Source organism: Accipiter gentilis, chromosome 28, assembly GCF_929443795.1.
Source record: "Accipiter gentilis chromosome 28, bAccGen1.1, whole genome shotgun sequence".
In the NCBI taxonomy this organism is placed as follows: domain Eukaryota; kingdom Metazoa; phylum Chordata; class Aves; order Accipitriformes; family Accipitridae; genus Astur; species Astur gentilis.
In genome coordinates, this window is record NC_064907.1 from 15,740,921 (window position 1) to 15,755,526 (window position 14,606).

General features: G+C 64.0%; 1 protein-coding gene across 14 annotated transcripts in view; it reads left to right on the plus strand.

The window, feature by feature from the left end:
• Positions 1 to 13,827, plus strand: part of ANK1 (ankyrin 1) — a 69,777-nt gene extending 55,950 nt beyond the window's left edge. For 12 of the 14 annotated variants that reach the window (XM_049830581.1, XM_049830578.1, XM_049830577.1 and 9 more), the window contains 18 exons: positions 69 to 293; positions 715 to 869; positions 1,048 to 1,259; positions 1,386 to 1,590; positions 1,778 to 1,874; positions 2,257 to 2,485; positions 2,668 to 2,793; positions 2,881 to 3,000; positions 3,219 to 3,303; positions 3,565 to 3,639; positions 4,095 to 4,226; positions 4,418 to 4,564; positions 6,090 to 6,642; positions 7,286 to 7,544; positions 8,839 to 8,922; positions 9,168 to 9,335; positions 9,627 to 9,748; positions 11,521 to 13,827. In XM_049830581.1, the coding sequence (XP_049686538.1) occupies positions 69 to 293; positions 715 to 869; positions 1,048 to 1,259; positions 1,386 to 1,590; positions 1,778 to 1,874; positions 2,257 to 2,485; positions 2,668 to 2,793; positions 2,881 to 3,000; positions 3,219 to 3,303; positions 3,565 to 3,639; positions 4,095 to 4,226; positions 4,418 to 4,564; positions 6,090 to 6,642; positions 7,286 to 7,544; positions 8,839 to 8,922; positions 9,168 to 9,335; positions 9,627 to 9,725 (2,971 nt within the window). In that variant the 3' untranslated portion in view covers positions 9,726 to 9,748; positions 11,521 to 13,827. Of the gene's footprint in view, positions 1 to 68; positions 294 to 714; positions 870 to 1,047; positions 1,260 to 1,385; positions 1,591 to 1,777; positions 1,875 to 2,256; positions 2,486 to 2,667; positions 2,794 to 2,880; positions 3,001 to 3,218; positions 3,304 to 3,564; positions 3,640 to 4,094; positions 4,227 to 4,417; positions 4,565 to 6,089; positions 6,643 to 7,285; positions 7,545 to 8,838; positions 8,923 to 9,167; positions 9,336 to 9,626; positions 9,749 to 11,520 lie in introns of those variants that run through there. The other 2 variants (XM_049830579.1, XM_049830589.1) reach the window with 2 other exon arrangements.
• The last annotated feature ends 779 nt before the right edge of the window (positions 13,828 to 14,606 follow it).

Consider the following 14,606-nt stretch of genomic DNA (forward strand, 5'->3'; position numbering starts at 1 on the left):
CACAATGCATGCTCTGCACATGAGCCGGCTGCAAGATGCCCACATGCCCACGCCTCTGCCCGCTCCAGGTTCCTGGTGAGCTTCATGGTGGATGCCCGCGGCGGCTCCATGCGGGGCAGCCGGCACCACGGACTGCGCGTGGTCATCCCGCCCCGCGCCTGCGCCGCGCCGACCCGCATCACCTGCCGCCTGGTGAAGCCCCAAAAGCTGCCTGCACCCCCGACGCTGGCTGAGGAGGAGGGTCTGGCCAGCCGGATCATCGCCCTGGGGCCCGCTGGCGCCCAGTTCCTCAGGTGAGCACGGCTGGGAACAGAGCGGATGGGGCTGCCCACACCGGGGCCATCCCTCAGGACTGGGGACCGATCCAGGCTCCTCTGGAGCCTCTGCCAGCTGGGGCAAGACCTCTGCCTGTCTCTGCTTCTGCGGGTCTGGTGCAGAAGAGATCCCACTTCCAGCCAGGCGCGGCATGTTTCTGGGGTGGGTCATTCCAGCGTAACGGAGCAGTGGCTATGCTGTGGTAGAAAAAGACCTGACCGGCACGGTCCGGCTCGGCGCAGAGCCCCGTTTCCCAGACAGCGGGGTGCGAGCAGTCCTGCCTGCCTCCTCCGGCGGCTGTACAGCATAGGGCAGGTGCTCTGCCCAGGGCCACCTTGCTGCCTGCGCGTCCCAGCGGCGGCACGTGGGTGCAAGCGCCCTTCCTCTGCTTGTCTGCAGCCCCGTCATTGTGGAGATCCCACACTTTGCCTCGTGCGGGCGCGGAGACCGCGAGCTGGTGGTGTTGCGCAACGAGAACGGCTCCGTCTGGAAGGAGCACCGCAACCGCTATGAGGACAGCTACATGGATCAGCTGCTCAACGGCATGGATGAGGGTGAGCATGCCATGCAGGCGGGGGTTCGGCACCGTGCGGCTCCCCGCAGGCAGGGCTGCAGCTGGCCCGGGTGGTGGGATGGGGCTGAGCCCGGCGTGGTTGGTGCAGCTCGCAGGGGGTGGTGGGTGACAGCCGCAGGCTTGGTGGGTCAGCGTTGATGGCTGCGCTGCTTTTGCAGAGCTGGAGAGCCTGGAGGAGCTGGAGAAGAAGAGGGTCTGCCGCATCATCACCACCGACTTCCCTCTCTACTTCGTGGTCATGTCCCGGATTTGCCAGGACTGCGATCTGATCGGCCCTGAGGGAGGGTGTTTGAAAAGCACACTGGTGCCCATGGTACAGGCCACCTTCCCAGACACCGCTGTCACCAAGAAAGTGAGGCTGGCCCTGCAGGTGAGCACCGGAGAGCTCGGCCCGGGCTCCAGCTGGGCTCCTGCGGGCAGGGGTAGGCAGCAGGCTCGGGCTGCGCCCCAATCCGAGGGAAACTGGCGCTGATGCCAGCACTCGTGCTGCCCACAGGCGCAGCCCGTGCCCGATGAGCTGGTGACTAAGCTGCTGGGGAACCAGGCAACCTTCAGCCCCATCGTCACAGTGGAACCGCGCCGGAGAAAGTTCCACCGTCCCATCGGCCTCCGCATCCCACTGCCGCCGTCCTGGAAGGACAATCCCCGTGACAGCGGCGAGGGTGACACCACCAGCCTGCGCCTGCTCTGCAGCGTGATCGGTGAGGCTACCAACCCCTGCCGCGCAGGCGAGTGTGCTCTCCGGTCGGGATGGGCTGGGCTGCCTCGGTGGGATGCGGCTCCTGGGAGCGAAGGACAGGTCACTGCGGTGGAAAGAGCAATTGCCTGGGGGATGCAGACCCCAGGCTTGTGGAAAAGCAGCGTGCTCACCCTTGTTTTCTGCTGCAGGAGGGACAGCCCAAGCCCAGTGGGAAGACATAACAGGCACCACGAAGCTGGTCTATGAGAATGAGTGTGCTAACTTTACCACCAATGTGTCTGCCAGGTGAGTCGTGGGCAAGCATGTGCTCACCTGGGGACGTCTGCTGTTCCTCAGGCCCTCTTGGGGTGCAGCCTGTGCCAGGAGGAGCCTCCCACCCCTGTGCTCCTTGGGGTGCTGCCCCATTCCCACATCTCAAGGCAGCCTTGAGACCCCCACGCTGCCTCGGCGTGCGTCAGGAAACATTCACAACCGGGTGTGCAGAGGGAAGGGACCGTTCTTTGTGCTTGGGTGGGTCCCCTTCACGGATGGGGCTGCTCCTGTACCGGGAGCTCTTGGGGCACCCTCCGCGATGCACTTTGCTGTTGGCGGCGGCGGGGGGGGGGGCAGCTGTCCCGGTGCCGGTGGGCAATTTGCCCGGCAGCGCCCCGACCCAGCCCTCCCACAGGTTCTGGCTGGCCGACTGCCCACGCACGGCTGAGGCCGTGCACTTTGCCACAATGCTGTACAAGGAGCTGACGGCCGTGCCCTACATGGCCAAATTCGTGGTGTTTGCCAAGATGAATGATGCACGGGAAGGCCGGCTGCGCTGCTACTGCATGACTGACGACAAGGTTGACAAGACTTTAGAGCAGCATGAAAACTTCACTGAGGTGGCCCGCAGCAGGGACATTGAGGTTTGTCCCCAGAAATGTGCGTGGGGGGCAGCAGGGAGAGGGCTGCCCGAGTGAGGGGAGACTGATGCCAGTGGAGGGGCCTGGCTCTGGCCCACGGAGGAGAGTTGGGGTTACCTGCCGTGTCCAGGGGCAGGAGAAACGTTTCTGCACAGGGTCTGAGCCCGTTTTCTGCTCCCTGCCAGGTGGTAGAGGGGATGCCTTTGCACGTCGAGCTCTCAGGGAACCTGGTGCCTGTCAAGAAGGCCACTCAGCCCCGCACCTTCCTCTTCCAGTCCTTCCGGGAGAATCGTCTCGCCATCCCCATCAAGGTAACGGCAGGGTGCAGGGCTGGGCTGCAGCTGGGACCCCTGCGCCTGCCTTGTGCCAGACCACCTAACCAGGCTCTCGGTGCTCAGGTTCGGGACAGCAGCCGGGAAGCCAGCGGCTCCCTGTCTTTCTTGCGCAAGGCCATGAAATATGAGGACCTCCAGCATGTGCTCTGCCACCTGAACATCAGCATACCGCCCTGTACCAAGGTCAGTGCTGGGTCTCTGACACCTCTGGAAGGGGGCAGCGGGGGCCCATCCCTCCCCCAGTTGCAGGAGACAGCCCTCGCTGTCAGCTTTTCTTCCTCAGCTGCTCATTGTGGCCGTGCCGTGCTGCTCTGAGGCTGCAGGAGAAGCAGCGGTGCCAGGGCAGAGCTGCTGCCCTCTTTTCAAGCTGGTGACCCCTCGGTTTGTCCCCACTCTCACAGGGAAGCGGCAGCGAGGAGCGGAGGAGGACACTGACGCCGTTGTCTCTGCGGGAGCGATACAGCATCCTAAGCGAGACCAGTTTCGGTACGCAGCCCGCTGGGACTGTCCGAGCCCGCTTACCGCCTGCGCTTGGGGTGCCCAAGCCCGGTGGAAAGGCTGGGCTGACCCTGTCGTACTCACGTTCGTGGCAGCTTCCCCTTCCCTGAGGGTTTCCTTGGTCCTGCCTGCAGGGCAGTGCCGTGCCTAAGGGGCTGCAAGACCCCCCCCAGCCAGCACCCCTTCCCCGTCCCCACCGCAGTGCAGGGCCCTGCGCAGCTGAAACTGTGGGTCCCTCTTCTCCTCCAGGCTCTCTGAGCAGCACGGACAAGGCAGACCAGAAGATGGTTGACATAGCAGAACAGCTGGGCCTCAGCTGGGCTGGTGAGTCCATACCTGATGGCTCTGAGGATGCACAACACTCCTCGGAAAGCTGACGCTTAGGAAGGCTGGAAACATGTTGCAGGATGGAGTGAATGCATGCATTCACATGCACGTGCACAGATACCAGGCTAGGGTTTTTGTTCTGAGCCATACGTATTGCTGCTGTTTGTGGAGGTCCAGCACTGTTGTTGCGGCCGCGCATCCAACGGCAGTATCCGTGCTTCTCCTTAGCATGAGACGCTGCTACGCTGGTCACAGCCGGCCTGGGCAGAGGGGCTTCAACCTCTGCCCCCTCCCATGGTCCTGCATGTTCTGCTGTGCTCAGTTGTATGTGACAAGGGGGAGTCTGTGCTGGGTCTGGCCGAGCCCTTCACAACGTCCCCAGCCTTTTTTTGGTTTGGGAGCTGGTGGTGGACACCGGAGGGTGTGGTGCTGAGATGTTGTGTCTCCCCCAGAGCTGGCCCGTGAGCTGCAGTTTGGGGTCGATGACATCAACAGGATACGTGTGGAGAACCCCAACTCCCTGCTGGAGCAGAGCATAGCCTTGCTCAACCTCTGGGTCAGCCGCGAGGGCAAGAGTGTCAAGAGTGAGTATCTGCGGTGCCCTGTTACGGGTGCGGAGGCGGTGGGGCTGGCTGCGCGGAGCAGCCTGAGCGTGTTCAGGGGTCACCGGCTGGTTTTATTCTCCTGGTTCATGTACACCTGCCCGCCCGGAGGGTGTCTGGGCCATGGCTGTGATCCCAGCGACCAGTTTGCTGACAGCGGCTTCCCCCCGCAGTGGAGAATCTGTACACGGCACTGAGGAACATCGACCGCAGCGAGATTGTCAACACACTGGAGGGCTCTGGCCGGCAGAGCCGTAGCCTGAAGGGCAGCTGGCGCTACACGGACAGAGACTATTCCCTCTCGCCGTCCCAGATGAATGGTGAGTCTCGGCTTCTGGCAGGGACCGCAGGAGGGCCCCGGGGGCAGAGCCTGGGCAGACAGATCGGGGCTGATACCTTGCCTGCCGTACCGCTGTTTTCAAAGCTCTCCAGGTAGGGTGGACAGACATTCCTTATCCCGACACGCCAGCGAGAGGTGCCTCTGGCTGTGCGAGCTGAACGGCGGCCAGGGAGCTCCCGGAGCCCTGGCTGTCCGGTCCCAGGCAGAGGGTGTCCGGGTGCGGGGACAACGCCGGGGTGAGCGGCAGCAGGGACCGGGCTGCGTGCGGCGGCTGCAGGCCGGCGCTGCGGAGCTCTCGGTGCAGCGCTGGCTCGTCGCTCTCTCCCTCTCCGTCTCCCCTTGGTCCGCTCTCTCAAACGTGCCACCTAGCGCCGTCGGGTGCGGGTCACTTCTTGTCACCGCTCTCCTCTGAGCTCATCCTGGCCTCTCCTTCTCTCATCTTCCTCCGCTGCCTGGCTCCACTGTCTCCACCTCAGCTGAGCCCTCCGGGAGCCACATCCTGCTCCAGCAACTGCATGTCACCAGGGACTGCCCCTCTCGTGGCTGTCGTGCTTGCAGGCGGCCAGCCCAGACCTTCTCCTCCTGCACTGCCCTGCGCTCCTTCCCTCGCTGGCCCTGCACTGCTTGCCCCCCGGCCAGGCACTCGCACGGGGGAGAGGTGCTCTTTCTGTGCTGGGGGTCCCAGCTGTCCCCCAAGCCTCGGCTGTGGTTAGCAACCCATGGCTGCCTGGAGAGCAGAATAGGTTCTCTGCTGATCTCCAGGGATGGAAAAGGGGCTAGTGGAGGCTGGAAAAGGCTCAGGCTGGAAAAGGCTGAGCAAAGCCACCTGCGTGGGTGGGAGTGCCTGGCTTGGCTGTAGTCCGTATCGGTGTGCCTGGGCTTTGCACGTGGCCCGGGATGGATGAGGACATGACAACTGCTTGTAGCCCCAGAGACGCCAACAAGGTTGTAGGGCCGTGGCTGCATCCCTCAGGGCTTCGGGGTTGCAAGACACATACCAGGGCCATCCTCCCCTGCTCGTGGTGCTACTTCCAGCCTGCTCCTCTGTGCTGCGGAGAGGGGTTGACTTTGGGAGTCAGTGCCTGCCAGACTTGGCCACCTGAACTCCAGGCTGACCGTCAGCCAGCTGGTGCTGGATGGGGACTGTGGGCAGGGACCAGGGGGCTGAGGGAGCAGGGTAGCGAAGAGGGCACTGTGTCCTGCAGCGTGGATGGTCCCGTGGACCCCAAGCCAGTCCTTGCAGGGAGCGGGCAGCCTCAGGGCCTGCCCAAACCAGCCCCGGGACTCGAAGGGAGGCACGGCGGCACTTTGCAGGGATCATCACGCAAAGGCAGCAGCTGGCTGTGAGCGCAGCCCCGCTCAGCCCCAGCCACTGGGGTCTGTGGCACGACCATGGCTGTCCTCGGGGCAGGCACCCTCCCAGAGGCTGTTTCCCTTCTCGCCCCACCGTGCTTGTGCGTGCGCGAGACGGCTGCTGGAGATGTTGCCTCTGTCTGCCCATATAGGTTACGCTTCGCTGCAGGACGAGCTGCTGTCCCCCGCCTCCCTGCATTACACGCTGCCATCCCCGCTGCGTGCCGACCAGTACTGGAATGAGGTGGCCATCATGGATGCTATCCCCATGGCTGCCACCGAGCAGGATGCCCTGATGGAGATGTCCGACATACAGGTGTGGTCCTCGGGGCTCACCCCCTCGCTGGTGACTGCTGAGGACTCCTCTCTGGAGTGCAGCAAGGCCGAGGACTCGGATGCCACAAGCGAAGGCCGGTTCCCGGGGCAGCTTCTAGCAGACGCGCATGGCCCAGACCACATGGGCTCTATGGACCTGGTTGAGGATGACACAGTGGACTCAGATGCCATGAACGGCCTGATTGACCTTCTAGAGCAGGAGGAGGGGCAGAGGCCAGAGGGGAAGATGCCCGCCGGTGATCGCCAGCCAGGGACCGGGGCGCAGGACCCAGAGAGTGAAGTCTCTTTTGTTTCAGTTCAGCAGAAGGTGCAAGCCAGGATCACGGCATCGCCTACCGTTAGCCACGTGGTGGAGAAGAGCGCGGACAGGTATTGCGGCCTGGGGCACCGGCTTGGCCGCGGGAGGGGAGCAGAACCGCTTCGCCAGCTATTGCCCTGCGCTGGGCCAGCTGCAATAATCTCCCAGCTTTGCTTGCTTCTCCGCTGGTCTCCGGCTCTGGAGCCCGGGCATCCCCGGCAAGACAGAGCAGCGGCTTGGGCCGAGTGCCTCGCACCTCTCTGGAGATGCTCTGGAGGGCTCCTTGCAGAGCACCTGGGAGGGACCCCAGGCAGACAGCCAGGCCCCCCCCCCGCATGTAGGTTGTGCTTACCAGAGCCATCTCAGCCTGCCCTGCGTCCTCCCACGTTGCCGGCGGCGCAGGTCCCGTGAGGTCCCTGGCAGAGCCCCGCCATTCTCCGCAGCGTTGCCTTAGACCCTCGCCGCGGGGTGGGCAGGGAGCGTGGCAGGGAAGAGACCCGTGCCCTTTTGTGCATCTGCGTTTTGCGCTGCTTGTGCCGGGCGCCTGGCAGTTGCCGTGAGCCGGGGAAACCCAGCGCCTGGCGGGGTGCAGGCTGCGCCGGTGTGCCTGCCGGAGGTAGGCTGGTGCTCAGGGTGCAGCACTCCATGGCAAAGCTGACTGCCTCTCTCTCTCTGTCTCTCTCTCCCTGTTCCCTGTCCCTCTCCGGTGCCCAGGCTGAGGGACTGGAATGCAGAAGGCTCCTTTATCTCCTGCCTACAGGACCTGACAGCGGGCTCCTGGCAGGAGGGGGTCACCCGAAGGCTGCTCCTGACGCACACCACGGCCTCCGGGGCACAGGGCCAGGAGCGAGAGCAGGTCCTGGTGCCGGCCGTGGAGCTGATGCGGGTCAGCTCCGCAGAGGACAGCGACTGGCAGCCCCAGCACCCCATGGGCGGCTGGCAGGAGGAGGCAGACAGCGGCTTCTTTGGGCAGGTGAGGGTAAGAGCAGGGGGACCTGGCCCCACAGGAGGTGGAGAACCTGCGGACCACCCTTTGCCGATCCTGCCGCGAGGCCAGCCGAGCAGGCTAGGTGCTGGTGGAGGCACAAGTCTCCTGGCACGCTTTCTGCCCCCTGCCCCCGGGGGTGCCTCTCAGCCCTGTGCCGTGCTTGATACCCGAGCTCTTGCTCTCCATTTATAACCCAGCCGGCCTCCCTGCCTGCTTCCTTACTGAGGATCTGCCCTGGCCGCCAGCCCAACAGCCTGCCGGAGCCAGAAATAGAGCTGGTCTGGGGGCCGGGCTGGGTGGTGGGCATCCCAACCGTGGCCACGTGGAGCCGGCGGGTACAAGGTTGAGGGCAAGCACCTTTCCCTGGTCCGGGCACGCACGGCCACGCTTGGAGGTGGTTGTTGAGCTCTGCCGTGCGTGTCTCCCCAGTCACGTGCGATTCCACTGACACTCCGAAGCCCTGGCTCCTGCCCGGGACTTCATTTGTCCCTGCCCTCCCACCACAGCCGGGGACGACAGGTTGTTGGCAAGCCAACAGCTGACGGAGAAGCGGGGGACAGGGCTGTCCCCGTTAACTGCCTGGCTGGGGACGGGGGGGTGCTGTCACAGTCCTGGCCCCGTGACTTTGACAAACTGTGAGCCCAAAGGACAACCCCACCTGCCCGCTCCCTTCTCGCCGCCCACAGCCAGCTGAGCTGCAGCAGCTAGGGTTACAGCAGTCCTCCTGCAGAGCCAGGGCACCGAGCAGGGCAGGCTGCAGACCCACAGGGTTGCTCCTGCCCCAGGGGGGCTTTGCCCCTTCCAGGCGGATAGCATGGCCTGGCTCTGAGCGGCGGGCTCAGACCCGCCGGGCACGCGTGCAGCCGCGCAGGCTGAGGAAGGATGTGGGCTTTCCTGGCCCAGTTGCTGATCGCGCTGGTGCTGCTGGCCTTCTTTCTGGTCAGCTGCCAGAACGTCATGCACATCGTCAGGGGCTCTGTTCGCTTTCTGCTCAAACACGCCCACCGCGAGCTGGACAAGGAGCTCGGGGAGAGCCAGGGGCTGGCGGATGACGAGGAGGCTCTCTCCACCAGGGTCGTCCGCCGGCGCGTCCTTGTGAAGGTAACGAGCAGGGAGCTGAGAGACCAACCCCCGGGGCAGAGGCAGAGGAGAGCAGCGAGGGGACAGGGCAGGGTGGGAGGCAGAGGCCGTGGGGTGCGTGGTTAGCTGTACTGTTCCGCTTGTGACGGGGCTCCGCTCACCCCGCTGAAATGCCCTGATGTCCCTCCTGTCACCGCAGGGGAACGAAGTCCTTCATCTCCCGGGACAGCAGGTGACTGAGGAGCAGTTCACAGATGATCAAGGCAATATCATCACCAAGAAGGTGAGTGAGCAAAGGCATGCCGCAGCCTTCGTCCTCTCCCCTCCGCCCGGCTGCCCTCCTCCTCCCCGCAGCCCGGGCACCCGCGTCCCGCCGTCTTCGGTTACGGTCACAACGCTTCTCCGGCCAGACCCTGCGCGCGGGAACAGAGGCTGCACGTCGTGTGGGATTCGGGGCCAAACTGGGCGAGGAGGGAGGCGTGGTGCCCCGGGGCTAGCTGTGATGCCCAGCTGCGCGGGTCTCCGCAGGTCATCCGGAAAGTGGTGCATCAGCTGGGTCCCGGTGATGCAGATGACAGGCAGGAGCAGGAGGAGCTGATGCTGGAGGGCTCCCTGCAGGAGCCCCAAGACCTGGAGGCTGAGGACGATCACTTCATGAAATACTCCATCCTGCACCGAGACGGTCTGGGGGCCAAGGTACAGTGTGGCTCAGAGCCCTGCCTTGCAGGCACCCTGCCCAGGGCCAGCACCACCTCCGCGGGACTCGCAGGCTCTGGGGCTCCGCCACCCTCCGTCCTTTCTTCTGCCCTGTTCTCCTCTCCTGTTTCCCCCACTAAGGCTTCCAGGGGCAGCTCTTGCCCACTGCACCAGTCTTCTTGCTCGGTGTCTTCTGCCAACTGACTCTGCCTTTCCCTCTCCTGTCCTTTTCTGTATGTCTGTCTGTTCACCTGGGTGATGTCCTGCTTCCTGCCCCTGCGGCTTCCTCAGGAGGAGGTGCGAGTGCGTGTCCCGAAACCAGAGGTCTCCGGGGGCAGGATGGGGGCTCAGATAGTGAAACGAGCCAGCCTGAAAAGGGGGAAGCAGTGACCCCTCAAATGGCCTCTTTTGAGGTAACCCCACCTTTGCTCTTCCTTCTATCCCAGCTCCCCGTGCTGCTGCCTGCACTGAGCTGCTGGTCATACCCATCCTCCCGGGGAAAAGTGTAACAGGGCTGTGCCCAGCTCTCAGCCTGCAGAGAGGGGTTGCTGCTCTGCCACAAAATGCTGAGGGTGGGCAGCGGCGTGCCCCTGCCGCTAACCCGCTCCCGGGCGCGGGGTGCCCGCTCCGCTGTGGCCACAGTGCCAGGGGCTGCTACTGCAGTCACAGCACCCTGGGTACTCGGGGTAAGGGTCCCCAGTGACAGGGTCACGGGATTGTTATTCCTGGTTATGCTGGGCTACAGCAGAGGGATGAACTTTAACCAAAACCACTCCAGGGAGCGGATAGCGTTTGCGTGGGGTCTGAGCAGAGCTGTCCCCTTCGTGCACTGAGCACTAACCGTGCAGCCTTGTGGTGCCCCTTCCTTCCCTTCCCACGGGGTGCAGCCGGGCACCGGCAGAGCTGTGAGCCAGATGAGGGAGGGGTGTCACAGTTTTCCTGGGCCATGGCCTGCTGCCTCCGCTCACAGCACTGCTGCTGGGAGATGCAAGATGCTGCCACTGCCAGCCACGCATCGTGGCACGAGAGGGCGGCAGTGAGGTCTGCTGAAGCTCCCGTGACCAGGAAAGGGGGTGCAGGCCACGGCAGGATGCTGCTGGTGGACATCAGGGATGCAGGAGTGGCAGGGTGTAGGATCATGATGCTCGTAGGGGTTGAGGGCAGGGGACCCGTCTTTGGCCCAGGACGTTTCTTCCATTGAGCCCCAGCCTGAGCACTGGATCATCCCTTGAGTCTCGCGCATTCCCTGCTTCCCCCCCCCCCCCCCCTCCGCCTTCCCTGTTGAGTGGGATTTAGACCAGGCTCCGGGCAGGGTGCTCAGCACAGCACACTTGGACCCAGCTGCATCGTTGTTTTCTGCACCCTCGCTGCTGAGCTGGCAGCGCAGCACTAGGGGGAAGGGGCTGCACGCAGGCTCCCCCGCTGCCAGGCGCTGCCTGAGCCGGGGAGGAGGCTGCCAAGCAGCGGCGGGCGGTTGGTCCTCTGGCCTCTGCTGTACATGCATGGCTGCGTCTGTCCGTCTCTCCTCCCTCTCCCTCCTCTCTCCGCCGTGTTCGTCGGCTCTCTGCGGGTGCACGGCAGTCAAGAGGCTTGTGCTTGTGGACACGTGTTCATGCAGACCGTGTCCCCGCACCTACCGCCTGCTTCGGTCCCCAGACGGTCCTTGCGTCGGCCTCTCTCTGGGGCAGAGCTCCTACTGCTTTGCTCTTGCTGTTCTCCGGAGCGCGTGAAAGTGTGTGAAAGGGTGCGCGATGGGAATGTACGGGGTCTTCCCCGCTGCTGTGAGAGTGCGGTGCAGTCGGTTACCCCAGCTGGATGGGGGCTCAGGGCTGGCCTTTTCTATCCCAGAGCCTACAGCAGCCCTGCCAGCGCCTTCCCAGTGCCACACTGCCTTTGGTGCAGCTCAGCTTCTGCTTGATGCTGCTCTCTGTGAGCTGGGACAGCACCACTAATACCATCTATGCCTTTGCTGCTGGTTGTAGGCAGGCACTCGTAGATGCTCTGTCAGTGTCTCTCCCCAAAACTCACCTTGCGGTAGCTGGGCAGGATGGGTGCATGTGGGACAAGCACAGGGTGCAGAAGGGGCTGGGACTGCCACGCGCCTGGCTGGCCCCGGCCTTTCTCCCCGCTGTGCCACCATGAATGCCTGGTAACCCCATCTCTGTCTCTCCCTGTGTCTCTCCAGGATCTCACCTCAACACCAAACCACTGAACTCCACACATGTTCTGACACATACCTGAGAAGAGAGGAGAGGAAAGCAGAGACTGGAGGGGAGCAGGGCTGGCTGTACATGTTTCTATAGGCTAATGGCATGATTTCTGTATGAGACATACTTACCGTCCTATCCGCATGACTGACTGACTGCAAGACGCATGAGCTACAGTACTTAAAACTGACGGAGGGGCCTCCGTCCCTGCCCCACTGCTGCCGGGAGCCCAGAGACAGCAGCACGCACCGGGGGCATCCTCTCACCTCCTCTGGGAGGCAAGAGCTGGACTGGCAGAGGGAAGGAGACTCTACCCTCGCACGTTCGTGTGTGTAAACGCATCCCCACGCCCGTCCTCCAGCTGCAAGAGGGAAGTCTGGGGCGGCACGGCGCTGCTCACCAAGGAAGGAGAGGGGCTTGACTCCCCCCCCCACCCCCCCCAACCCATCACCCGTGCTGCCTCTGCTGGACTCGCTTCTCATCCCTCTCAGTGAGTGTTGGGTTATGGGGAGGGCGGCAGTTGCCAGGGGGGTGTGCGAGAGGAGGGTCGCAGGGAGCACATCTGCCCTGGGCAGAGGGGCTGGCGCAGGGCTGCCCTTCCTCTCCCCAGCACGTTGCAACGTCTCCCGCCAGGGCAGGGCTCTGGGCTGAGCACTGAGCTCGTTGCTTGTGTCGAAAGTGTAAACTGTACAGCAATCAGCCTTGTGTATATGAACCAATAAATACTATGCAAACCCCTAGGGACACTCTTAGCAGTATGTACAAAGCACTAACAGCTCTGCTCCCAAATACCTCTTCAGGCTGCAGGACGGGCAAAAACCTTTAGAGTACGTGAGCAGCTCTGGTGAATGGAGCTGGGAGGCTACGGGAGTAAGAGGGCAGCAGACTGCCCCTGCCCTGTGCCCCCCCTCCGGCTGAGCCTGATCCCTGCCTGGCCTGAGGAGGGGGGCCCACAGGTGCAGTCCCATAGGCCTGTCCACGGTGCGAGCCCCAATTTGTGTTGGCTCCAGCCGGCGTGAAGCCGTAAGCCTGCGCTGAGGTGCTTGGGGCCCGGGGAGGCTGGGTAGCGAGACAGAGCACGGGATGCTTTGTGCCACACACGGGGTCGCGCCTAGCTCTACTCAGCACAATATCTGCTCGGGAGATGAGCCAGGAGCTGGCAGGAGCCAGCAGCCCTGCACCGCACGCCCCGTGCAAGGGCTTTGCGGGGTCCCCTGGCCTCCCCGCAAGGGCACAAATGAGGAGAGCTGGGTGACCCCGTGGATGCTGACCCTCGCAGGACCAATCCCGGAGATGTGGAGGGAGGGCTGCTCCCCTGGTGGCAGTGCTTTGGCCAGGTGAAACCCCCTGCTGCAGCAGCCTGCCCCCCCCCCCCCCCCCCCCCCCCCGGGGGCCAGCTGCTCTAGCAGGAGGGCAGAGACGGGCAGAGCTGCCCAGGCAACTCTGAGGCGTGCGGGAGGTTGAATCCGCTACAGCGGTCGACCCCGGGAGGGCAAGACGCAGGTAGTGGCAGCAGGTGCCGTGTCCCCGACTCTGTCCTTTACCTAACCGACACGGGGGGCCTGGCCTTTGTAGCACAGTGGTGTGGGGGACCCCCCTGCTCTTTCCCCTGGAGGTGGCCACGGACCTGTTCCGCGGGGCCCGAGTTTGCTGTTTGCGGCCGCGTGCAGAACGAGCCCACCTCCAGGTTCTGGCCATGGGATGGCGGCCCTGGCGGGGCAGCCCCTGTCTCGCGGCGGGCACGACTGCCGGGAAAGCCCCTGGCTCCCCTGCAGTCGGGAAAAAGCCTAGCTGCAGCAAAGCAAACGACCCAGCTTAGCCTCGGAGAGCAAAGCAACCCCTTCCCCACCCCAAAGTTGAGCCATATAGGCACAGACTCTCCATCCATCCCCCTCGCTGTGTACGATAACCTCCCCAGACCCACCGCGACAGCAGACTCCGTAGCATCACCGTAGAGTTGTGTGTGGGTCCTGTGCTTTGGCCTTGTATACGCCTTAGAGAATGTGCTGTGCTGCAACCGTGCCAGGCACCTGCAGTGACATTGCTTTGCGCTCAGATTGCTCGTAGGGCTGGTAGGGGGAGGCTGCACCCAACATCGAGCCTAGAGAATGCTGCAGTCTGCACACTAGAAGCTTTTTAGAAGTTTTAAAAATTACTTTTATTTCCTTTTTTTAATTGTTATGGAAACAAGCCTTTTGGATCTCCCTGTCTTAGCCCCTGATGTATAGATCATTTCCCTGTACACCAGCTATCGGACTATGAATTAATAAAGAAACCAACACAGACCGCGTCTCGTCTCTGCTTTTCCAAGGGTGCGGGGAAGACTGAGCCTCCGGGGTGCACGGCCGGGGGGGGGGGGTGTGTGTGCATGTGTGTGTGTGGGGGGGTTCCCCCTTGCCAGGAGGACACTCGTGGGGGGGCTGGCAGCAGTTTGTGCTCCACCACTCACGGGGGAAGGCCGTGAAGAACACACGGACCCCCCGAGCAGATCCCGGGACCGATCCGGTGGTGAGCGAACGGCCACCCGGCCGGTGCCACCGGCACCCCGTGCCGCTGCGGGGGGGGGTCCTCCGAGCCCTGGGGGGGTCTCCGAGCCCTGGGGGGGTGGTCTCGGAGCCCCAGGGGGGGGTCTCGGAGCCCCCGTACCCGTCGCTGTCCAGCGCCCGCCGCGTCCCCCCGCCGCCGCCGCCGCCACCGGCTTTCAAAGCGCAATTTGTCTGGGCCGGGCCAATCCCAAACTGGTCCTGCGACGCAGCCAATGGCAGCCGAAGCCTCGGAGAGCCGGCCAATGGGAGAGCCACCTGCAGCCTGCCGGCCAATGGGAGCCCTGTATTCTAATGGCCCTCATCTTTATCAGAGAAATGTTGGCTCTTCCCAAGCCCAAGTTGAGTGTCCGGTGCTGGTGCCACCTCGGCGGGGTCAGCCAGGGCCGCCCCACCAGGCCCTGCCCGTGGCCGTCCTCCCACCCGGGGCCGTGGCCACCCCCCGGCCAGCCTGCCAGGCTCCCCGGGGCCCGGTAGCCCCACTCCGGGGCCGGCGGGTGATGGGTCGGCCGTCGCGGCGC